Genomic DNA, 26,502 nt, shown 5'->3' on the forward strand with positions numbered 1-26,502 from the left:
GATATTTTTAAATATAATAAAAGAAACAAAAAAATACTTATAAAATATAGTAAAATTTTATAATTATAAATAAAGTTTATCATATTTATGGTTGATGAAATTTGAAAATTTTACGTGTAAATATTTTCAACATTAATGTTATTTACAATAATTTTTTTATTAAATATACCTTTTATATGTCTTTAAATATCATAACATGCTTTTTTTTATTATTGTTTTTTAAAATCATTAATATTAATAAAAAATTGACCTTAGCAACACAATTATTTTTCACCTTTCCCTACCCTTGAGGTCAATTGTTATAAATGACAATTTAATATATCATAATAGTAGCTAAGGTAAAACTTAATTTGGATTTTTAGAATCTCTTTCGAAAAAACTTCATATATATCAATAAATATATATATGAAAATAAAATATAAAAGATATCGACAAAAAAAGAATATAAAAAAAAGATCAAACACATATATAGGGTTCACTGGTAGTAGTGTGTTAACTAGGTTTATTAAAATTGAGGAAGATGATGTTATTAAAAATGAAAAATTTCTTACGGCTACATGCATAATCTACACACATATATATAGTCTTATCAAAGAATTTTAGCCACTGAAGTTTTTGCACAAAATCAAAAGTCGTAGGCATAACATGGAAAGCTTATCATCAACCACTCTGAATACTTTTATCAGGTACCATTTTAAAATATTTAAAAAATATATTGATTATATATTTGAAAATGAACCTTTACAAATCATAAACAAATTAATTAAGAAAATCATAAAAGGCAGGTTGATATAATGGGTGCTGCTGCAGAAATGAGAAAATGGTGGAATTAATGGGCACGACAGCTTAGGCAAATTCAATCTTCATATGGATGTGATTTCGCAGTTTAATATGATGATCCTTGAGAGTTGGTGAGAGACTGATTGATTGAGTTGGAGCCATTTTGGTGGATGATGATGTATATTTACACCCCCATAAATTATTAATTATAAAATGACTATGAAAAGTATTATGTTAAAAAGTTATCAAAAATATCAACGCAAAAATAAAGCTGATATATTTCTCTGCATGTGTTTCTCTGTCTTCCCAACTACTTTGTTTCTAAATCAATGGTAGAAATAAAAATCCAACCTTTAACCATAGCTGATAAATAATATTAAATATCTGTATCTACCACTCTAAGGTTTTAAAAATTTTCCTTTCTTCTTTGTATATCAATTAAATTTTGCAGCTACACCTCTGCATCCAATAAATGCCGTCCTATGTTAACCTATTTTACTTTTGCTTAAAATTCGATATAAATACAAATGCCATTTGCCAAAGGTTCTAAGAAAATTGCCCATTGAACATGCAAACAGTACAGAAACCAAAGGCAATGGGGAAATCCCCAAGGTCATTCAAGAGGAGAAAATATACCAAGTTGGACAAAATCATTTTCTTTTCCCTATTCATCGTCCATATTGCCTGTATTTTTGCACCATTTCATTTTACTTGGCCTGCATTTTGTGTCGCGTTTGCATTGTACTTTATTACTGGCTTATGTATTAGCGTTTCGTACCATAGAAATCTTGCACATAAGAGTTTCAAACTACCAAAATCAATGGAATACTTTCTCGCTTATTGTGCGGCACATGCTCTTCAGGTTTATTAACACGTGATCAACTTCTACTTCTTTTTTGTTTATGAAATGTTATATATCTATTTTTTAAAATTATTTGTTATTTATTTATTTATTTAGGGTGATCCAATCGATTGGGTGAGTACACATAGATGTCATCATCAATTTGTTGATACAGAAAAAGATCCACATAGCCCTATCGAAGGATTTTGGTTTAGCCATATCACTTGGCTTTTTGATTCTTATAATTTGACCAAAAAAGTTTGTCCAAATTATTTTACCGATTTTCAAAAAGTTGATAGAAGCATATTCATATGGTTCTCCAAGCATGGGAGACCCGATAACGTTCGTGATTTGGAGAAGCAAACCTTCTATAGGTTTATTCATAAAACATATTTTCTTCATCACATTCTTCTTGCGATCCTACTCTATCAAGTTGGAGGACTTCCATTTCTTATATGGGGCACGGTAAAGGTTTCATTTATAAACTAACTTTATATAAACTTTCATGTATTCCTCTTGATAATTAACATATCTAATATGTAACATTATTTTTTTATTATATGGAAAGTTGTGTTTAAAATACCAAAATTTAAGATATAATCATGTAATGTCTCACGTCCAAGATTTGGAGTCGATCAGATTCGGTATCTAAGGACTTTAACATTCTCTTATATTTCTAGTAGATGTGGCTTAGTGACAAACCAAGATAAAGAAAACGTTGGTGGACAATGTGACCATGGTAGAATAGGTTATTATCTATACCAACAAATATATATATATATATATATATATATATATATATATATATATATATATATATATGTATGTATACTTTTATATTTAGTAGCTCAATTGAAGAAATCTTATATTGGATGACTTTCTATAGATTTTTTAAGAAACGTGGGAGTGAGGACACTAAAATAACTCAACATTAGCTTTTGTAGAGATAGGACACAACACTATCAATAAGTTCAAAAAAAGTATATCTGATGATCTAACTAGAGGATTTGGAAAGGATACGTGAGAGAATGTCAAAGAATCATCATAGTTTTAAATCCAACGTTTAGAATAATCCAAGTCATAATCGTTGGACTTGAGACGTTATAATGATAGTCATAATTCTTTCTCTTCCATTTAATCAAGCATTTCGATTAGATAATAGATATGCAAATTTTCATTTTGGGCTAACGAAAATAATTTCTTAACTTTAAATTATGTAGTGTGTAAGGATCGTAGTGCTCATGCACGTAACATTTATGGTGAACTCGGTATGTCATATATGGGGAAAACGTCGATGGAATACTAAAGATTTGTCAAGAAACAATTGGTAAGTGCTTCTATATCATTCTTTATTTTCATTAATCAAATGTGAGATATTATTTAAATAGTTGATTTTATCCTTAATCTCCATTTCAATATACTAAATTGGATTAGGTTTGAAAGGACTATTTAAGTATTAATGAGAAACTTTCTTTGACACTTTAAGCTCTTAAAAAATTATTTTAAATACGTTCTAAGTTTGAACAATCATGAAATAGAAATTCTACACTTTGCTTTTAAATGTACTATTGTTTTATATACACTCTAAGATTGAAAAAAAAAAGATCAAATGTGGTCCTCGAAGCACATCCAATAAAATTGGAATGATACATAAATATTACCATGGCTTCATACGATGGGAAAATGGTACAAATTGTTTAAATAGATCGAAAAAACAACGTGTGGATGAGAAAAAATAAAAATAATTTTCTTTAAAAAAAATAAAAAAGTAAAAATAAAAGTTTTGTTTATCTACACTAACACTTCTCAAATAGAGATACTCTTCCTATCAATTATATTTTTTTATTATTGACTTAGTGAATTGTGATTGTAAGACTTTTTTATGGCATTATTTCCAACCGTTACCATTCAAAACTTGTTGAAAGAATTCCCCAACCATATTATATAGTAATTGCCAATTAATATGTATGTCTCCTTTTTAGCTAGCCTAGGCATATACTATATAATTATGATTTACTATTTATTTGTTAGTTTTCCTTTTATTCTTTTAAAGGTTGGTAGGTTTGCTTGCATTCGGTGAAGGTTGGCACAACAACCATCATGCTTTTGAATATTCAGCAAGGTTTGGACTTCAATGGTGGCAAATTGATTTTGGTTGGTATACAATTAGGGTTCTTCAAGCCATTGGAGTTGCCAAAAATGTTAAACTACCTTCTACAATTCACAAACAAAGGCTTTTTATAGACTATTGAGTCTGCAATAAAAAAATCTATTAATGTTTGGTATTCTCAAGACGATTTGTTTGTTTTTATTTTGTGTGTGAAGGATATAGTGTAATTAAGCACCCTTAGCAGCAATTTTGATTATATAGATGTTGCTATTGATGATCTTTATATTTGAAGTTTTTTATGTTTCTCATAAATAATTGTCTATTGGTATTAAGTTTGAATTTGTTTCTTGATAAATAGGTTAAAAGTATATTGATATAATTAAAGCTACTGTAATCCACAAAAGTTGATTAGTTCTTTAGCTTCCATTTTGCCTTTATTTGATTGGTAATTTAAATGGTATGGAAAACTAAAGTTTGATATCAAAATATGTTGGCTAGAATGAGGTGCTAATCTAGTTGAAATGTTTCGGTGTGCCTTTGACACTCTGTTGAAAACAATACATGTTATGATAATTTTTTTCTCTTGAGATTCTATAATCTAAAGATCATTCTCATTAATAAATATATTATGGAGAGAAAATAATCCATAATGTTTGAAAACATAATACTCGAATGACATAAAAAGATTTAAGAAGTCATATAAGACTCCATGTACATATTTATTTTCTTTTTCTTTCTTTTTTATTTAAAAAACAAGCAAGAACAAGAACTAAATAAATGCAAAAAGATCACAATAATACTTAAGAGGAATCACATGGTGAAGTGATTTTATATTGGATGGCCAACTTTTGCTTATGAAGTTGAGTGGGCAATTTGACATCAGTTGCCAATCCAAGAGCTTGAAGTAATAAGATAACCCACCACGTGAAGTCAAATTCCCACCATTGAAGACCATGTCTAGCTGAGTATTCAAAAGCATGGTGGTTGTTGTGCCAACCTTCCCCAAAAGAAATCAATCCTATTATCCTGTCTCTCAAACACATACACAAAAACATTAATTAATTTACAAAACCATCCTAAAATATTAGAAGAGAGAATGAAACTTTTACATGTATATTTGTGTACCACACACTTTAAACAAAAAGAATTAATAGCTCCTTGACCTTTGTCAAACAGGTATCTTTTAAACTTGTAAAATCTCAAATAAATCAAACTTACGTTAGAGATCTTAAACAAGCCATGGATCTCCCCTTAGCTTAGAAATATAAATCTATCTTTTGTTTTTTATTTTAAAAAATTAAGTCTATAAAATCTACTTCTACCCCTAACATTCTATATCTATATTGTTACTTGTTATTGATTTTCTTTTAACGTTTCAAATTCTTTTTTAAAAACTATATATTTTAATATTTTTGTTTTTATAATTCAGTTAGCAATTTTTAAATACTTATTATTATTATTAAGAAATGTGAAAACCATAATTAAAAATTTGAAATGAATATAGATATTACTTTTGAAAAGGAGTATAAACAAAATAAGATCAGAATTGTTAAAAACCTAAAACTTTAGGAAATTTAACAAAAACAACTATGGATGGATGATAAGAAAAAGGAGGAGAGAAGAGACCAATTGTTCTTTGATAAGTCATTGGTGTTCCACTTTCTGTAGCCCCAAATGTGGCATGCTGAATTCACGAAGAGTGCAGCATGTAAAACACAAATCAGCCTCACTCCCTGCCCATCACAATTCACAATCAATCTCTTATTATTTTTATTATTTTACCATCTCCTTCTGAATGTCAAATTGTCAAAGCCAACAATTGAATGCAATACCTTAGTAACAAAAAAAAAAAAAAGTAATAAATAAAAAGAATAAATTGTTTCAATTTGAAAAAACCCTTTAAAATATAACAAAATTTCATAGAATTTTTTATATATTTTAGAATTATTTTGATTCATTTTGTTATACTTAAAAATAACCTTATGATAGATTAAATATAATTAAAGTCATAAAATTCAAATTTCCACTTAATGTTTGTGAAATTTGAGTAGGTTTGATTTTGTTTTGTTTTAAAAAAAGTACTAAATTATATATGTTTGTATTAAAAGAAAAACTATAAAAATTCTAGTTCAAACCAATAAATGAACAAAATTTAAATATATATGTGATAGACCGTGATAGACTTAAATGGATATCTATCGCTTTAGATCAAACATAAACGAATGTTTATTTGTATCTATTGCATTTATAATTAATTGTGAAGGTAAAGTTTTATTATATTTATAGATATTTTTAACTGCTTTATCATTTAAAATTATTTTATTTTATTTTATTTACTTGGAGATAACTTTTCAAACTTTTCAATCCCACAATAAACAGGGAGATGGAGAAGCTAACATGTTAAGAATAATGAAGGCAAACAAAAGAATTGCATTTTTCTATCTTTTTCCCTTGTGTTAATACTTACCATTCCCCAAACAACAAAGGGAAGTCCTCCAAATTTATAGAGAACAATTGCAAGAGCTATGGGATGAAGAAGGTATGTTTTACGAAGGAACCTGTAGAAACCTTGTTTCTGCAAATCCTCAACATTCTTTGGCCTTCCATACTTTAGAAAACCCACAAACCAATTGCGAGAAAGTGTTCGTTTTGCTTCTCTTTCCTTGAAATCTTCGAGATTTTTCGGATAAATCTTTTCAGTCAAACCATATGAGTCAAACATCCATGTCATGTGGCTAAACCAAAATCCTTGCATGGGACTGTGTGGATCTCTATCGGTATCAACAAACTGATGATGATATCTATGCGTACTAACCCAATCAATTGGATCACCCTATAGCAAAATTAAACGAAGAGATAAAATGTTACAAATAACTTTTTATTTTTTAAAGAAGAGAATAAAGTATTGAAGGATTAGTAGGCTTGTACGTACAACCAAATATGTTAACTATGTTGGACACATTTCTTACAAACCCTACCTTATATTTATATCACAAAAGGCGAGTACACAAAAGAAGAGCCGGAGAGGAGCTTAAGAGATCATACAAAGAACAAGACTACAGAGAACGAAGCTCAAGACATCATACAACGAACAAGGTTAATTAATTACCAAATCTTAATCAATACCACCCTTGTCAGTAATGACTTTAATTATAAAACAAACAACACAGTAATACCATAATAATACAGCAAACCTGAAAGCCTTGCACTCCAAGATATGCAAAAAAGTACTCAAGCCATTTAGGAAGTTTAAAACTTCTATGTGCAAGATTCCTGTGATACGAGAGCGTAATCCCTAAGGCACCTGTAATCAAATATAGTGCAAAAGCAACCCAAAATGCAGCCCAATTGAAGTGAAATGGGGCCAAGAGAGAAAGCAAATGCAAGAACAAAATTCCAGCAGCAGTACGTCGGTCTAAAGTTGTCCATTTTCTGTTGAAAAATGCACGTTTAGGATTCACCATTGAAAATTGCTTCTTCTTATCATGTTTATCTTCAACCTCTTTTCTTGCTGCCTCCATATAGATGAAAACAAGCACAAGAAATTAGCCAATAGGTAGAACCTTCCCACCTTGGCTACTTCCATTTGTACTCGTTATTTGTCGATGAATTTATAGTCAAACACTTTGCTTGAAGAATACTAGTTAGGTGGGTTTGGTTCTTTGAAATTAATAGTAGATAGAGCAAATTAATGTTTTTACCCTAAATTTTTTATTGCGAACGATTATTGTTGTAAATAGTAATTGTAAAAAAAAAAAAAAAACTTTTATACGAAAAATGTGTTTGCATACATGACACTAGTGTCAAAATTTCAAATCTTAAATTAAAAATTACCTTTTATTTTATTTTTTTGTAAAAACACCATATTTCTTATTTCACCTTCCATCACACTTCACAACAATCTCAATAAAATAAGTAAAATCCATTCAATTAAACTATATTATAATTAAGGAAAAATTATTTCTTTATCTCAAAAAAAAATGAGAAATTAGTATAATTTATGAATGTCGCAAAAATAGCTTTCTAATGAATAGATTTTAATGTTAATTAAAATTTTTGTTTTTTTCTTGAGTATCTTTTATTCTCGTAGATGTGATCCATCATATATGAAAATCGAATTCAAAATTGCATATTACAAGATTTATTTAAGAATATGGTATAAGTTATTAAAAAACCTTAATAGAAAACCTTTTGAAATAATATATTAATTTTTTAATGTTTGAAAATGCAAAATTTTAATTGGTTTAGAAAAAGTTTTACGAAAGACGTTAAAGCCGAAAGAAAGTTGAATTTTTTAAAAAATCAAACCTTTGAGAAATTTTTAATTAAATCAAATAGAGAAGTTATTTAAGATGAATAATATATACAGAAAGAACAATCAACCAACATGCAAAATAATAAGTTAAGCAAATCTAGAAAAACAAAACTAAGATTTCTTGAAAGAATCGATTCTCTCCTGGTAAATAGATTATTTGAAAGTGCATAATCTAGAAAAACGACGGTTAGATGTATTTCTAAATTTTGTTTTTAGATATTTTTACCAAAAAAAGCCAACAAAGATAAATAAATTTATAACATAATATCGATATATTAAAGTTTTAACTCAACCGTAATTAACACAATCTTTCTTAAACAAAGTAGAATTTCGGATCTCGCACTCAAGAAAATATATAGACACTACTAATAAGACTTTTTTTTTTTCCTTTTAGCAGGTTTAATAGCTGACAAGAGAGATGTGGATGAGAAGTCTATTATATATATATGTGTGTGTTTAAAGAATCATCGAAATCACAACAAGGCCTATGCAATAGTTAACCCTATAACAAAATGTTTTTGTTTATCACATCACCACAATTAAAATAACCACTCTTTAATAGATCACTAGGAATTTTAAAAGATGATTTAAGAAATTAACCATACTGCTTAATTCGTAACAGTAAGAAAACTGAGGAGAAGAATTATTTTTAATGTCTCTATGCAACAGTTTTTTTCATCCATCCGAACACTTATGATCTCCTTTAATTAATAATTATGTTTGTTGCAGCTCCTTTTGTAATCCATTTTTTCACAGTTCATTTCTAAATTTATTAACACTTTCGTTCACTCTCAATACTAAAAAGTTGAAAAATTAAAATATTAATGTCGATAAAAATATCAAAACCACAAACTAATGAAAATATTGACATTAAAAGAAATTCATTTGTAGATGTTTTGTTTTTATTTAAAAATAATAATCGTGAGAATGGAGAAAATCTGATTTGGACGAAAATTTTCGATCATGTATATATAGAACAAAATAGTTGAATAATTGAAGAAGGGATATTTATGTTTTATGACATTGTCGAACAACATAATATTGAATGCCAACCTGTACTGTCATTACTACTCTACCTATTCACCTGGAAAAATATTACAATAATGCATTCAAATGTTATAAATGAATGTTCATCTAAAGAGTGATTAGGTTATTCAAATTTGATGATGTTTATTTGGTTCTTGAGATTTTAGGGTGAACACTTCAATTGACCAACGATAAAATGACATGATTATTAAATAAAAGACGATCTAGCTAGCTTATTTGGAAAAAGAACAATTAATTTAAATTTGTTGGGTTGATGTGGGTTCTCCTTCTTCTTTACCTCCTCCATAAGCTTCTTTAACTTTCTCGGTCGACCTTCCTTTGGTTATAAACCTCTAAAATAGAGAGTATGAAAAAGGTGTAGATATGAACTTGAGAAAGAAGATGGAGTTTAGAGCTAAGGAGGATGGAGTTCACCTCGATCAACAAAAAAAAAAAAAAAAGTGGGACTAAAGTATTTCTGAAAGTATTCATTTCAAAACCTCGTCAATGATCAAATTGATATCAGCTTTTACTCAAACATTGGGACTAAAAGTGCATTTTATCTAAAAGAAATTTAAAAATTGATTCTCGATTTTTTAATGATAAGATTTTAACCTTTCATTGTTGAAAAAATCTTACATAAAAAATTCTCACAAAAATTTCAAAGAAACCCTATGATGTAAAAATTTATTACAATGAAACAGAATAACTTTCTCTCTTAACATCAATTAAAGTAGTAGTTTCTTAAAACTTTTGGCCAGTTATACATTTTTTTCACTCTCAAACTAGAAAATACAAAAATGAATTTAATTAGAGTTAACATAATAAGCTTCAAAGTGTTTCTAACTAGTCGTGGAAGACCCTGGCATAAATCATATCTATATAAATATATATATCATATGGTTGGTGCTAACAGTGAACTTGATCTTAAATATTTTTTATATGAGGAAAATGCACCTACTATTTTGTAAGAAAAAATCACAACAAAATTCACCTTAATAAGATATTTGAAAAATAATTCACAACTTCTGCAACATTCATGTATTCACCGACCATCATAACTCTTAACCCTCATAGAATTATAACTTACGCTACCAAAGAAACATAGATCATCACTTAAAGATTTTCCTTTTGATATTTATGACAACTTTCATGACTCATTTTAAAGTCCATCCTCAAATGGCATAACACGTCGACAACACACCTTGCATAATCATAATCCTACCATCAAATATGTGCAATGTGGTAGATCTTTTTTTTAATAAGACAGTTTGAATTATTGTTTTTTTTTTTTTCTTATCTTTTCCCTATTTAATCACACCTAATTCTTGTCCTCTTTTTCAAACCACTGCAACTGTATTTGTACTTTGGAAAAGATATAACTCTAAACAAACTAAATATACAAATTGCATACACTCACTTTGTTTGGATTGAAATTTGTCAGTATTTTGATTGAAAATCGTATTTAAAATTTTCAAATTATTAAAATTAGGAAGTTTGCACAAATAGCAAAAAAAATGTTAATAGAACTCATCTCACTTACATTTTCAAATTTTCAAAAATAGCAAATTTAAAAGTAGATTATCATCTAATTATTATCATATTTGTCAAATTACAAATATAAAAAAATGTGTAAAAATCGTTTAAAATATTAGTACAGATAACCTATTAATAATAAACATTTATCAAGACTAATATTTTTTATTTAACCTAATTATTTGATTTTATAATTGAGTTGGATTGGGAATGAAAGGGTAGATTTGGGCCAAGTGAAGCTTAATGGGCCTCCAAAAACTGTTTGGACCTAGTTTGAATCACACTAAAAAAGGGCTTTGATTTGGAAAATAATTGTAATATTGTTTAGAGTGAAAAGTTAAATTAATTAATTTGATAATAGGACTTTTTGTACTATTACCTTAATTTAATGGCTCAAATTACACCAATCACTTCCCACCAATTTTCTTTCTTTTATGAATAGGCTTAAAAGTTCATAATACCCTTATTTATTTCTTGCATTTTAATTAAATAAAATCGAAAATACACAATTATGGAAAAATATGGAAATCATGTGCTAGCTTTTTCTAAAATTTTAAAATTCATCATAAAAGGAAAATTTTCATTTCCTTTCAATTTAAAATATTTTAATTTATTTTTCTTTATTTGTCTTACAAAAATTTCTTTCTACAAAATTTGAATTTTCACTTAAATGTTCACAACTGGATTGCATTTTATACCTAATTGTAATTTCAAATCTTTGTAGGTTTATTTGAAATATATTTCAAACAATTTCAAATTTATAATGAAGTAAAAACTAAGTAATTTAATATCGAATAACCTAGTATAGGTTCTTTACCGTGTATAGTTATTTACGTTTTTACTTTTAAGGTTTAGAGAAGTGCAGTATATAAACTTTATCACATTGAATTTTGAAACATTCTCTCTACTAAATATTTGGTATCCTTTTGTGCTCATGGACGTAACTAACACACTATTAAGTGAACCACTTATATTTATTGATTTCATAACATTTCTCTCTATCACTTATTGGAGACCGCCACTTCTAAAATAAGTTGTTTCTATTTAGGAATGTGATAGAGACGACTAGAGTTTGGGTGAGAAATAAATTTCATATTTTGTTATAGTATATATATATATATATATTATCATATTTTGTTATATTTATAAATATTTTCATCGATGCATTAAAAGGATTTGAACGTGTTTAGAAACCATAATTTCAAACACTCCTACCTACATATATATATTTCACACATAAGGTTAAAAGCCAAAGTTTCTTTATTCCATATAATCTTTAAATAAAGTACATAATATTTTCACTCTCTCTTCATTCAAATGGTCAAAATATCTTCATAAATCATACTTTAGGATAATTTCTAGTATTATTTTTGTTTTCTACATTTTAGATATTTGAAAAACACATAAAAGTTAAATTCTTGATCAATATCAAACAAAGGGGCATGATTCGTACACCAAACTACAAATTTAAACTTTGAGCAATAATCAAGAGAGAGTTGAAACGTTTTGTTTGAGACGACTCTTTAAGGGTTTAAAATAATTAATTTTTAATTCCTTAAAAAGTCATTTTAAATAGTGTTTTAGTATCATTAATCGCTTTTGGGTTGGATGGCCAACTTGTGCATGTGATGTTGAGAGGGTAACTTCAAATCAGTGGCTAACCCTATGGCTTGAAGAAACAAAATAACCCACCAAGTTACATCCAACTGCCACCATTCTAGGCCATGTCGAGCTGAATACTCAAATGCATGGTGGTTGTTGTGCCATCCTTCTCCAAAGATGAGTAATGCCAACACCCTAAAATCCAAACAAATTCTATATCAGTCCAACTGGTGGCAAAGTCTTAAAAATTAAAGATGGTCAAAAGTCATCCTAGTTTAGCCAAAGCATAGTTGGAAATATAAAAATCAATTATATACTTTTTTTTCTTGTTTTCTTTCAAATCAAATACACTCGTTATAGATTTTTAGATTATAATATACTATAATATCCATTTCATCGTGTGTGATCTAGGTTCATTTATATACGTCTCTAGAACCGAAACGTTACAAGAACAAATCCAATATCCGAGAAAAATGACTAGACAAAATCTTAAAAGAACTGTAATGTAAAAATGAAAGGAACGTGTGAACGTCACCAATTATTTCTAGATTGATCTCCAGTGTTCCATGGTTGGTTTCCCCACATGTGGCCTAAAGAGTTCACAGCGAAAGTGACATGTTGAAAGCATACAGTTCTTACACCCTGCATTTTCAATGCATTTATTCAACAATTCAACCCTTCCATTCAAACATTCTTTGTAATGTTAACATCAACATATATGATGTTTATGTACTGAAAATTACAAATAAATAATGTTTTTCAACCTCACTTCCAAAGCTTGCATAAAAGATATATATATGTATATTTAATTACGTACCTGACGTATATTTTATATGTCAGTTGACAGTGATTAGTTTTAGGAAATATAGGTTAAAAAACTTGGATTTATTGCAAAATAATCGGTGTATATTAGGTTTTTTATTTCTAAAAACATTTGGATGTATGTGCAATTAGTCGACACACTAGCATATGTCAAATAAGTTAGACACATATAGAACACACGTTAACTAGGTTGACACATATATTTCAACTTGTGTACGTTAGATTTTAAGCTAACATGTAGTAGTAGTAATAATAACATTAAATAATATTGTAAATGATAAAACTATTAGAAAACATTTCTAAAATATACTAAATCTTCATATTCTATCGATGATGAGAGATACAAATATATGACTGTCTATCAATAATAGAGTTAAAATTTTATTATATTTTGTAAATATTTTAGTTCATTTCACTATATTTAAAATTACTTCTAATGATCATGATAATAGTAATAGGATTTTAAATTGTAACCGGGACAAACCCAAGTATAAAATTTTTAGATCTAATTAAGAGTGTTTGATTTGACTTTTGTTTTTCTAAAACAAAATATGACAAGTAAATTATTTTAGGAGATTGATTTATATAATTAAGTTGACACATTTGTAATTCTTACGTGATCTTCTGACCTAGAAGTATATATTAAAAATTAACATTTGAAAATGATGTTTTTTTGGATCAACTCGACTTAAAATAAAAAATAACAAAATTAGTGCTAGAATAACTGGGTTTACCATTCCCCAAGTGAGAAAAGGAAGCCCTCCAAGAGCATAGAGGATTATTGCAAGACCAAAATGATGAAGAATGTATGTTCTTCGAAGAAACCTGTAAAAGCCTTGATTTTGTAAATCCTCAGCATTGTTAGGTCTTCCATACTTCAAATATCCCACAAACATATTTCTACTAATCTTTCTTTTCTCATCTTTTGCTTCGAAATCTTCAACATGTTTAGGGCTAACTTTTTTAGTCAAACCATATGAATCAAATATCCAAGCAATATGTCCAAATAAAAACCCTTGTGTCGGAGTGTGTGGATCTCTTTTTGTATCCACAAACTGATGGTGATATCTATGCGTACTCACCCAATCAATCGGATCGCCCTATAAACACACCGAAAAATAGATTATAATTTAAACATTGTCAAGAAAACAATTAAAAAAGAAAAAAAAAAGTGAAGGTGTACTTGAAGTGTATGGACTCCAATGTAAGCAAACGTGTACTCAAGCCATTTGGGAAGTTTGAAACTCTTGTGTGTAAGATGCCGGTGGTACGAGAGTGTCAAACCGAACAAGCCCGTGATAACGTAGAGTACAAAGGCAAGCCAGAAGGCTGGCCATGTGAAATAAAATGGTGCGAAAACACAGAGAAAATGCATAACAAGAAAAGCACCAGCAGAACGTTTGTCTAAAGTTGTCCATTTTCTTCGGAAAAATGGTCTTCGCCGGGACCTAACCCGAGGTTTGTCTTCAACCGCCATAGCCTTCTGATCGCTATTTTTATCTTCCAGCTCTTTCCTTGTGGCCTCCATTTGAGGAGTAAGAGAGAGTAATGGCAAAATAAAAAAACAAAGATCGATAAAGAGTAGTATAGGAACGTTTTAAAAGCAAAGACTGCCTCAACTCAGATGCTAGGTTTCATGCCATGTTATGCCTTTATTTATACTAGAATGGGCTTCCATTTTTGGGTACTAAAGAAAAGAAGAAAAGAAGTGAGGGTTTTGGAAAATAATAGTAAGTTATTTAAAAAATCTAATGGTCATAATAAAAGTGGCAGCTGGGTCACCAAGACCTCAGTGAATACATTTAAACCAGGACTTGTTGGATGTGGATGTAATTTTCTTTAATTAAAAGTAAGAATAGGAAATTTGAACCATGTTAATTGGATTTAATTTTTTTAATCAATAAACTATCAGACATATTTATTGACAGCAACAATCAGAGACATTTTATGTGAGAAAATTGGAAAGAAGTGTATGAAACAAATATTTTATCCTTATAATTTATATTCTATTTCTTGTTTTTCTTAAATAATATCATTTAGAAACTGATCTTATTTTTAATTTTTTTAAAAATAATTTAATATAAATTGAAGGGTGAGAATATTTGAATTAGAAACGTGTTATCGTCATATATATATATATATATAAAAAGTGTCAATAACGATTCTAAAAAAATGTGTTGATGTAGACATGTCATATTAGCCCAGAAAATGTTACCTACCTTAAACTTTAAATAATTCATGAACAGAAATAATTTCAGATGTAAATAAAAGAGGATAGAATCTTATTGTTGAAGGAATATCGTGAGGACAAACAAAACATGAAGAAAGGCCACTCTAGTTAATTAAATTCTTTAAGTGTCTAATTCCTACTTAAATTACTCAATCCTTATCATACTTGCGACCTAAATAGTTAAATTAATATACATTATTCCAATATGACCCTGAGTTTAATGATATAGCTACATTATCCTTAAGGTAGGTTGTTTAATTAAGCCATCAATATTATATATTTAGATTCATTAAAATTTACTAATTTACTCTATACAAAATTATTTTGTAATTTATGAGTTTGGTTATATAAGATATTGAAGGCATCAAATGATTTTAAATATTTTTCAATTTACTTAACATACAAAAGTATTTTTTTAAAAAGCTCTACGATTGGTAACTCATTTTTTTTTTCTATTTTTCACTTTTGGAAAATACGTGTGCTTAAAACTATTTTTTTTAAATGTTTTTTAAATAAGAAACTTGTTTTTTAAATTATGAAGTAAAATTGAAAAGGAATTTTTTAAAAAAAAAACATAAAATAAAAAACAAAATTAGTTACCAGACATATATGGGACCTTGACGATTGACATAAGATCCGTTTGGATTGACTTTATAATAATAGATTGCGATATTAAGTATAATTTAACCCAAATGTATGAAAACACTTTTTAAAAATTACAAATATAGGAAAGTGTATCAATAGAACTTCTATCATTTATAAAGTTGGGCTAATTTTGCTTTATTTGCACCTTTTGAAAAATATAATTATATATGTCAATACTTTAAAACCAATGGCTAAATTTGCAATCCTCTTGTCCTAACAAAAAAAATTAAAAATATATTTTTATTGAAACACTTTTAATTAAAATACATTTTATAAGTTATTCAGGGTAGTTGTCAAAGACTTCAATTATTCTCAAAATTAAACGACTTACCTTTTAAATTAAACATTTGAAAATATATTCCAAACATACACGTGAATTAAATTGATAAATTTTGTAATTTGGACTAGAAAAAAGTGACCCTATGCAATTTGTCTCAAGAGGTGTAAATGATTTTGAACTTAATTATTAAGATTGGAATGTATGAACGCATTCACTTTCTTCACTGTACATACATTTTTTTTCAATTACACTATGGTCCACATTTGAATTGGAAAACGAAGAAATATTGAAGAAACTTTCTAAAGAATATCGATCATCTACCCTAATGTTAGGTGGGGAAATTTTGGTATACAAATTAAATTAAAGTTGGTTCGTTGCTCTAAAAATTAATAGGGCAACTGTATTTTTCATTATTACTAACTATCCCATTCATTTATTTGGACACCTTTTAGTTTGATAATGAGGTTGGGTTGTTTGTTAAAAAGTTGTGTGACAATTTAAATATGTTTTCAAATGAGTGTAGTAGGTAAAAACATATTTTAGAAGAGACCGTAATAACTCAAGTAATATGTAATACAAACTTATTATAATATTAACGTTAGTATCATTATATACATTCATCGTTACGTTATTTAACAAAGTTGGAAAAAATAGAGCAAATTTATTTGCTAAATGCAAGGCTATATTAACATAAGAAAAGAAGATCATCGTTTGTTTGATATCTCTCATGGTTCCCAAACTATGAGGAGATAGTGTAGCCCTTGCTAGGGCTTAGCCAATATACAAAGGCTACATTAGACTATAGCTTTGATATTATCTACCGTGCTAAATTGGTAATCTTTCCAAGTTGCCTCTTGCGTATGTTACCAATAAGGTATCCTCTCCTTGTCTAAGATCAAACTAGAAATAGATATAATGATTCATTTACAAGCTAAGTCATGTCGTTTTTAACATAGGTATAAAACTAAAGATGTCACAAAAGAACTTCAAAAGTGAAGATGGGTTTTCTAATCAAAGAGTATGCAATAATACATTGATGTCAAATTTGGGATGGGAGATCAATACATTTTAATTTTATAACTTGGGAGAAGAACATGATCACCTTCCTCGTCAAAAGAGTATATAGTATGGTGGCTACGTTAAGTAAGAATATGAAAAGGTGAAGAAACTGAAGAATGTATTTTTCAAAACAGTCGTAAAGATTATTATAAACTAAATTGTAATAGTTTGCACTCAAACACATGCTATTATAACACACAATTATTACAACTCATATACGATATAATAACCCTAAACTATAATAACACTTCTCATCTCATCATGTCTCGTACAATTCAAAATAGACTATTATAAAATTGTAAAATATAAAATGTGTTAGGTTAAGAAGATCATGCCAAACCACCTTATCCTGACCTCAAAATTTATGAGTGTGGGTATTTAGAGGACAAGTGATGGGGATGGAGTTGGACAATTGATGATTTGATCATGGAGGAAATGAAGAATCAACTGTCGAACTGTCAACTAGCCTTTGAGCTAAACAACAATGACCAAAAGAAATTAATTTCGAAAATTTTCACTTCCTACTAAGTTATTAATCAAAGTTTTAACTAAAAGGGTCAAATTACACAGAACTTGAAACTTCAACTTTTCTGCATTATAATTTTTTTCCTCTAATAATATAGAACAAAAAATTGATTATTGATTCATTAAACGTATGAAGTTGAATTTTATGTTTAATAAAAAATATTCTAAATGAAAAAATTGCTTGAAATATTTTAAAGCTTTGAAATTGTAAAAATGAGAACTTCTTTTTCATTCTGCTATATTTAGATATAAGTGGGTCATTTACTATATATGAAAAAGAGTCCAACTTTGAATTTTTATTTTTATTTTTACTCTTAATAAATATGTGAATGAAAAAAATGTATGTGGAATAGGTTAAAAACTTTATTGAATACGAGTTTTTTAAAAAATATATAAGATTGACAAATAAAAATGGTCTATCTAACACTCCCTCTAACCCTAAAATATTTTATATACAATGGTAAACCATGCTTTTACCATTTAATATATATAAATGGATTTTTATGAGCATTAAGTGGTCATTTAATGTACATGGACCAAGTCATTAATTGTGATAATTAATTTTCTTTCCATTGGTGGGGAGTAAAGTAACATGCATGATTGGGTTAAAACTTAAGTTACATATTCAAGTTGAAAAGAATGTGTGGATCACAAGATTATGACACCTACAATGCCCATACTACAACGCGTTTGTATTGGAAAAGTTGCCAGACATTCATTCAAGGGTATGGGTTTATCAGAGATATAAAAAGAAAACTATATTACTGATATAGAACTCTAGAACAAAAACCATTTGAGTTAATTATGACATGGCATTGAAACAGTAGAAGTGTTGATTTACTTGAAATAATTCATATACTAATATGCAATTAAAATCCCAATAATTGTTATACATTTCGTATCATTTATACTTGACTAAAAAGAATAATCTAATTGATCATATGTTAATCAAATATATAATTTGTTGGAATCGTATAGATGTTTTGCAATAGGTATGTACATACATATTTCATTTAGCGGTGTCTTATTGATTCTTCCTCTACTAGTTGATGTATTCTGAATCACATATACATATATATTTGTGTGTGAATCTTTATTTTCATGTTACTTAATTGTGAATTTGGTAACCTAATTAATATATCACATTAAATATAATTAACTTATATGCTATAAAACTTTGTAAATAGAACATATTAAACAATATGTCTAATTATTTATATTTAGATATATTAGTTGTCAAAATAAATGCAATTAAATATACCATCAATATCAATTTTGAAAATATATAAGGCAAGGAAACATAAATCATACAATCAATTGAAGATAACATTATGTCAAAATGAAATAAAATTAATAAAAAATGATATAAAACTCTCCATAATCCAACTAACATAATTGAAGTCGTCATTATATATAACTGTATATGATAATATCAGTCGAATTGGTACAAAGTATATCATGTGAATAATAGATACACAAATGAGAATTAATTTGGAACAATTAATTAAAAAACGAAAAAAATGTATTGATTTTTTTTCAATGTAAAATTTTAGAAAACTGCCAAATTTACAAATTTTTCCTACCAATTAGACTTTCCCAGTTAATATTTATATTTCAATTTGTAACAATGCATTGAATTTAATATATATATCAAAAGAAAGTAGAAGCTGAAAACAACACTATATTAAATTATTTTGAAACACTTACAAATAATTCACACACTCTTAAGTTTCTCTCTCTTGAATGAAATGGTCAAAAGTATAGACAATTTCCAATTTTCTTTTTTGCTCTCTACATTTCAAATAATTCAAGAACATAAAATTAGAAGTGTTCAATATCAAACAAATTAAAGGGAATTGACTCATACCACACCACACCACAATTACAGAAGTTGAAGAAATTAAAGAAAAGTTGAAAGAGAGAGTATTTTGTTTGAAATGACAGCTTTTTAAAGGTTTAAACTTGGTATCCTTTAAACCTTTAAAAAAATCATTTCTCAACCATGTTTTACTATTATTTACTCGATCTTAGGTTGAATGGCCAACTTTTGCATGTGATTTCGAGAGGGCAACTTCACATCAGTGGCTAACCCTATTGCTTCAAGAAACAAAATGATCCACCAAGTTACGTCGAACTGCCACCATTCTAGGCCATGTCGAGCTGAATACTCAAATGCATGATGGTTATTGTGCCATCCTTCTCCAAACATAAACAATGCCACCATCCTAAAAAGTGAAACTACTAGTTCAATAAAAATATATCAATTGAATATTCATTTAGATTATTATAGACTATCAACCTTTATTCAAAATTGTTACATGTCTTAGCCACACCAACTATGACTTTGATATCAATTGATGGAAATAGGTAAAACCTATATGATAGGATGAGATTCCATCTCAAGTCCAATTTGAAAGAAAATAGAGTTATTAGTGTATATGGATAATGGCTAGTCATTCATTATTTTAAGCATTCCTCCTGGTCATACTTTGATACAATCGGGGTATGTGATCTAACATCATGAATATTATATTTATGCATGTAATCCTCCTAAAAGTTTCTTTAAAGAGAAAATATGAAAAAGAAAGATAAACATTAAACATCACCAATTATTTCTGGACTGATCCCCAGTGTTCCACTGTTGGCTTCCCCACAAGTGGCCTGCAGAGTTTAGGAAGAAAGTGACATGTTGAAAGCATACAATTCTTACACCCTGCACACAACAAATAATCAAAATCAATGCCATTATTTATTCAATATAATTAATTCATGAAACCCTTTTCTCACCACCCCCTCTCCTTTCAATTTTCAAATATTCTTTCTGATGTAATTAACATATGAATGAACAAATAATTAATGTTATTTATCCCCACTTCAAATATTGTACAAAAAGAGAATATAGATTATTGTGTATCTAACTAATGATTTTGCAGCAAATTAAGTATTCATATCTAATTAACCCTGTGACTCAAAACACTCCATCTTCCCCTATATATTTTGTTAACAACAAAAGAAAATAGTAATAAATAAAATGGACCCAATAATTAAAACCAATTATATATTGTGTTACTAATTACAGCTGTCATCCACTTATAAAAATTAGTTGCTAATTAATGTGTCTTAAACTCTTTGTTATTTTTAATTACCATTTTTATACCCACTCCCACTTCTTACCAAAAAAAAAATATATATATAGTATTTAGATTTAAAATAATTAAATATACAACGATATTTTAAAAAAAGTCTAAAGATGATACATAATTATTTGTTGAGAATAAATTTTGTTATATTTGCTATTTGAAAAAATAAGTTGTACGTAATTATTATTCTCAAAACTACTACCAATTATAATTATTTCATGTTGACGAGATTTTTTTTCGAATATGATAAAATAATATAAAATATTTACAAAATATAGTAAAATCTAAAATTTTATACGAGAAATTAATAAACTTCTATCAATGTCACTAATAACATGTCTATAACACTTTATAAATAGAATATAAAATCTTGTAATATTTTGTAAATATTTTCAACAATTTTATTATGAGAATTGTATTAGATGACAAAAAAGTTTAGAAAAAAACAGTTCGTAACACTTTTTTTTTTATATTGTAAATTTGACAAATCAGACGATAATATACTTTTAAATTTATTATTTTTACAAATTTGAAAAAGTAAGTGATATACACTGTAATATTATATTATCGTTTTTTTTTTCTTTTGCTATTTTTACAACCTCTCATTTTACCCTTCATTTATAATAATTACCTTTTAACCCGCTTTCATTTTAGAAAATTAAACATGTACATTATGTGGCTTATACATATTAAATTCCATAATAATGTGGCTTCAAGATTCAAATCCTTTACATGTTAGTTGATTATATATACACACACATAAATCAATTGTGCTATCGTCCTTATTTGGCAAAACAAAAATTAGAAAACTTTGGTTTTTTTTTTTTTTTGCAAACTTGTATAGGGTGAAATGAATAAGCTAACATGCTGTGTAAAATTAATTATAACAATTATTATTCTAAACTATTTTACATTTAAAATAATAACAAGCTAACATGTAGTGTAAACTTATTATTATGATTATTAACTATTTTAAATAACAAAGTTTAGAAACTATTATCACATTTATATCAAAACGACTAAATGTTGCTCTATACGAAAATATCTCTATTACCATTAGAAAAGTTATTTTAAATGATAAAACAGTTGAAAATATTTATAAATATAACAAAATATATACTATTATATGTGACTATCTATTATTTGTGTCGTTATATAAACGCAGATAATAGTCTATTACAGTTTAATCATCATAGATACGTTATGATATATATATTTTTTTGTATTTATAAATATTTTAGTTTGTTTTACTATAGATTAACTATAATTATATATTTTTGTTACTACTAAACTAAAATAAAATTTCTCTAGCTAAAACCTAATTAAATTAAATCGACCTAATAAAAAGTAAAGTAAAATATTAGTGTGGTAGAAGAACAGATATCTTACCATTCCCCAAACGAGAAAGGGAAGGCCTCCAACAACATAGAGAATAATTGCAAGGCCAAAATGATGAAGAATGTATGTGCTTCGAATAAACCTATAAAAGGCTTGCTTTTGTAAATCCTCAACATTTTTAGGTCTTCCATACTTCAAATATCCCACAAAAATATTGCTAAATGTCTTTCTTTTTTCATCTCTTTCCTTAAAACTTTCAACATATTTTGGATTAACTTTTTCTGTCAAACCATATGAATCAAATATCCAAGCAATATGTCCAAAGAAAAACCCTTCTACTGATGGGCTATGTGGATCTCTTTCCGTATCAACAAACTGATGATGAATTCTATGTGTGCTCGCCCAATCGATTGGATCGCCCTATAAAACACACAAATATAAAATCACAAAAGAATGGAAAAAGAAAAGAAAATGGCAAGAACATTGACTAGTAAAATATTTACTAACTTGAAGAGCATGAACTCCCATATATGCAAATGTGTATTCGAGCCATTTGGGAAGTTTGAAACTTTTGTGCGAGAGTTGTCTGTGGTATGAGAGCGTCACGCCGAACAAGCCTGTGAGAATGTAGAGTACAACAGCAAGCCAGAAGGCTGGCCATGTGAAATAAAATGGTGCCAAGAGACTAAGCAAATGCATAGCCATAACACCACCAAAAGAGCGTCTGTCTAAAAGTGTCCATTTTCTTCGAAAAAGCGGCCTTCTTCTTCGAGGCCTAACTCGAGCTTTGCCTTCTACCGTCATAGCCTTGTGATCATTATTTTTATCTTCCAGCTCTTTTCTTGTGGCCTCCATTTGAGGACTAAGGGACATTAATGGAAAATTAAAATAAGAACAAAGATAAACAGTAGTATGGGAGGTTTTGAAAGCACCGATGTCTCAACTCAGATGCTAGGTTTAATTTTCATGCCTTGTTATGCCTTTATTTATAGTAGATCACTGAGGGTTACATTTTTGGGTACTAGAAAAAAAATAGTATAAAAGAATAACGGTTACCTTTTGCGTAAACTGATAATAATGAATCATTTAAAAAAGCTAAGGGTCATAAAAGTGGCAGGTCACCAAGATCAGTGACCACATTAAATTAATACTAAAACTCTCGGCTTGATGATCCCTTCTCTAGTGCATCTACTGAGATATGCCAATAACTTCAAGTCCATCCTACTAACATATTGTTATGATCCCATTGAATGAGTTAACCTAATAAAAACTAGAACTCTCTCGATGGATTTGGATGTATGTATGTAATTTCTTAATTATGTTTAACAGACATAAACGTATTATAAAATAACGTAACAAACATAGATATGCATACAAAATAATTGCAATAGAGAGTAAAGGTATTAGTCACACATATAAAAAACAAACTCAAAGTATGAACATGGTATAATAATTCAATGGAAAAGAGTTTACAATATAACAACATTAGTTTAATTTATACATTATATTCCAATATCCTGAGTTTAATGAAAGATAATGTACATGTCCTACATTCTCCAATTAAGGGTAGGTTTAAACTCTTAAACTTACATATTTTGTCTACTTCCATTAACATTTAATGGGTAATATATAGAAATTATATAGAGATGGGTAGATAATATTAAAAGTTTAGTGACTAAATAGACATAAAAGCTACATAAAACTTAAAGCTTAAAGATGAGGATTTATAAGATATATGATGGTATATGTTAACTTAATTGAGATATCATGGTGATCCTATTCTTCCTTAGTATATTTTTCAAAAAAAGAAAAAGAAAAAAACTATTCTTTAAGAAGATTGAACCTAAAATAATTAAATGTTGACGCTATACTTTCATGCATGTGCCTAAATGTCTACATAACTTTGATGTTTACAAACGCATTAATTTTCTGATCTATATTTATCTTTTTTTCCTTTAATTTTCTATTGCTATGGTCCACAGTTAAATCTGGAAAAGGAAGAAATATTGAAGAAGCTGATTAAAGATCCATCGACCCTAATGTTTGTTGGCAAAATTCGGTATATATAAATTAAATAAGTTGGAGGGTCATCCAAATATTAATAGGGCAACAGTATTCTTCATTGTTTCAAACAATTCATTTGTAATTTATTTAATTGAAGACGGATTGTTGGTTGAAAGTTGTGGAACAATGACATTCGTCTTCCATATTCGTTGGAAACACTTATTTGAACGTTAACCACAGGTTGTACTTTACCTTGTTTATAATTATGCACACATATATATAGTTCAACGACGATACGAAGAATAATGATGTATCAGTAATAAAAAATGGTATGGGGTTTGAATCTTCTATATCTACTGCACTAAAAAAAATGGGTAAAAGGATATATTGTTGTACATACTATGAAATTATTGTTATCATATAAATAAAACATAATAAGAATGAGAGGAAATCACTTTTCAGCAGCTTCTTATCTACATTATGGGAAAAAAGAATCTTGAAATGGAAGTTTAGAGTTCACTTATATTGTTCATGCACAGAACAGAAAGAAAATAAGAAAAAAGACTTCCGAAAAACAATAGTTTATACAAAATTATAATAATTAATATTAGTATTATTATGGCTAAATTTAGTTTGTTGGATAGGACCCATGTGAAGAGTCTTAGTTTTGAAGGAAGACAAGCCTAAGCATGAGGAGTATGACCTTTATGGGAGGCAGTAAAGGAGCTAAAAATGGAGCTTACTTGGGTAGAAACGAAGTCAAAATGCGTTAACGGAAGCCATAAAGGAAGTCAATTATGGCCTTTGAGGCCTCTGCCTTGCAGCACCATACTGTGGCGTCGTTGTAAGGCACAGTAGTCTTCTAATTCACGAACACTGCACAACACGCAGCGTTCAATGTTCGATTCCCTTGCGTTGTAGCATATCTATTATTAACATGCACCTACAAGGATACATTGTTTACCACACACATACCCATATACATACATATATTAGTAATTTATTGTTGTTTGTAGTTATTAGTTGTTTTGTTATGATCAATATTAACTTATTAGTGATTTAATTATTACAAATTATACAATTACTTAAGTTTGAAAGTTCAATTTGACACTACACCTTATAAAATTTTGGAGCTTAATTGTTTTAAATTATAAGTTAAAACTTATGATTATAATTGCCACCCAACTACCCTTGTGGTTTTTGCAATCTCCCTTATAATTAAATATTATCAATGACTGCCTATCATTAACAGTACATAAGCATCAATTATTTAAATAGTTAGCTTGTACTATGATTCTTCAATTCCTTATGAATCATTCTTCAAATGATTAATTAATTTCTCACGACAAATTCTTAAACCTCTCAATAAAATTTCATAAAAAATATTTAATTATTCATAGGTGTTCAAAATGATACATTTACACGCCAAATTATTCATACAACAGTACCATTATCCATACATAGGAAGTTTATATAAATCACACATTTACATACAGTCATATGTAATTGTGTGTATATATATTGTAAAAATAATAACGAAAACATAAAGGACTATTTATTTGAAACTGTTCTATGATTTTACGTTTTTATTTAATTATTATGTAGGATATAAGCTAATAATTAGACGGGATGTTGTTGTTGATTTGGAGCTAAAATAGACAAAAATGAAATCAATCGAATCAACCCGGGTGGAAATATGATTATTTATTTAAAAATAGACCAAGTAAAAAAAATAAAGGATAAAATTGGGCTCTCCAAGTAAAAAGATGATTATTTATTAAAAAGTCGAAGCCAAAAATGTAAATTTTGAAGATTTAAATTAAAATAAAACTCAAATATAAGGTTGTAACATTTTAAAAATCTAACCAATAAATTGAAATCCAACACAAACTTGTTAGTTGTATAACATTTTAAAATATATAAGAAAGAAGAAGAACTCAACCGAACAAAATATTCCCAAATATTTGTGATGGAGATGGCCTTAGGGTAATGGGTGATTCGATTCAACGTCAAATAATTGTGTAGGGACCTAAAGAAATTAATTCTTTTCGGTCATAGATATATATCAATCAAATAATCAGACTTCTTCTTACTCCCAACTAAATTCTTACTTAATCAAAGTTGTAATTAAGGTCAGTTGCTTACAGCTTCGTGAAATAGCTTTTAATATTATCACTGTAAAAAAGAAAAAATTGATTATCGATCCAATTAAATATTAACATTTTAAAAACCCACAGGAAGTTGAAGAA

The 26,502-nt window shown here is 27.9% G+C and overlaps 4 protein-coding genes across 4 annotated transcripts; 1 reads left to right on the forward strand and 3 right to left on the reverse strand.

Annotated features, from left to right (window-relative positions):
- Positions 1 to 1,311: 1,311 nt before the first annotated feature.
- LOC101209243 (palmitoyl-monogalactosyldiacylglycerol delta-7 desaturase, chloroplastic) lies at positions 1,312 to 4,063 on the forward strand. The gene is made up of 4 exons (XM_011654678.2): positions 1,312 to 1,642; positions 1,739 to 2,086; positions 2,842 to 2,948; positions 3,675 to 4,063. The coding sequence occupies exons 1-4, from the start codon at positions 1,349 to 1,351 to the stop codon at positions 3,871 to 3,873; spliced, it is 948 nt and encodes a 315-aa protein (XP_011652980.1). The 5' UTR covers positions 1,312 to 1,348; the 3' UTR covers positions 3,874 to 4,063.
- Positions 4,064 to 4,318: 255 nt separating this feature from the next.
- LOC101208999 (palmitoyl-monogalactosyldiacylglycerol delta-7 desaturase, chloroplastic) lies at positions 4,319 to 7,334 on the reverse strand. Its single transcript, XM_004152293.3, has 4 exons — positions 6,926 to 7,334; positions 6,199 to 6,564; positions 5,358 to 5,464; positions 4,319 to 4,757 (listed from the first exon to the last, which is right to left on the reverse strand). The coding sequence occupies exons 1-4, from the start codon at positions 7,250 to 7,252 to the stop codon at positions 4,532 to 4,534; spliced, it is 1,026 nt and encodes a 341-aa protein (XP_004152341.2). The 5' UTR covers positions 7,253 to 7,334; the 3' UTR covers positions 4,319 to 4,531.
- A 4,513-nt stretch (positions 7,335 to 11,847) lies between these two features.
- LOC101208755 (delta-9 acyl-lipid desaturase 1) lies at positions 11,848 to 14,654 on the reverse strand. Its single transcript, XM_011654679.2, has 4 exons — positions 14,216 to 14,654; positions 13,767 to 14,132; positions 12,746 to 12,852; positions 11,848 to 12,405 (listed from the first exon to the last, which is right to left on the reverse strand). The coding sequence occupies exons 1-4, from the start codon at positions 14,558 to 14,560 to the stop codon at positions 12,198 to 12,200; spliced, it is 1,026 nt and encodes a 341-aa protein (XP_011652981.1). The 5' UTR covers positions 14,561 to 14,654; the 3' UTR covers positions 11,848 to 12,197.
- Positions 14,655 to 19,432: 4,778 nt separating this feature from the next.
- Positions 19,433 to 23,218, reverse strand: LOC101208515 (palmitoyl-monogalactosyldiacylglycerol delta-7 desaturase, chloroplastic). Its single transcript, XM_011654680.2, has 4 exons — positions 22,757 to 23,218; positions 22,301 to 22,669; positions 20,378 to 20,484; positions 19,433 to 19,996 (listed from the first exon to the last, which is right to left on the reverse strand). The coding sequence occupies exons 1-4, from the start codon at positions 23,120 to 23,122 to the stop codon at positions 19,789 to 19,791; spliced, it is 1,050 nt and encodes a 349-aa protein (XP_011652982.1). The 5' UTR covers positions 23,123 to 23,218; the 3' UTR covers positions 19,433 to 19,788.
- Positions 23,219 to 26,502: the final 3,284 nt, after the last annotated feature.

This window comes from Cucumis sativus, chromosome 4 (genome assembly GCF_000004075.3).
Source record: "Cucumis sativus cultivar 9930 chromosome 4, Cucumber_9930_V3, whole genome shotgun sequence".
NCBI classification, from domain to species: domain Eukaryota; kingdom Viridiplantae; phylum Streptophyta; class Magnoliopsida; order Cucurbitales; family Cucurbitaceae; genus Cucumis; species Cucumis sativus.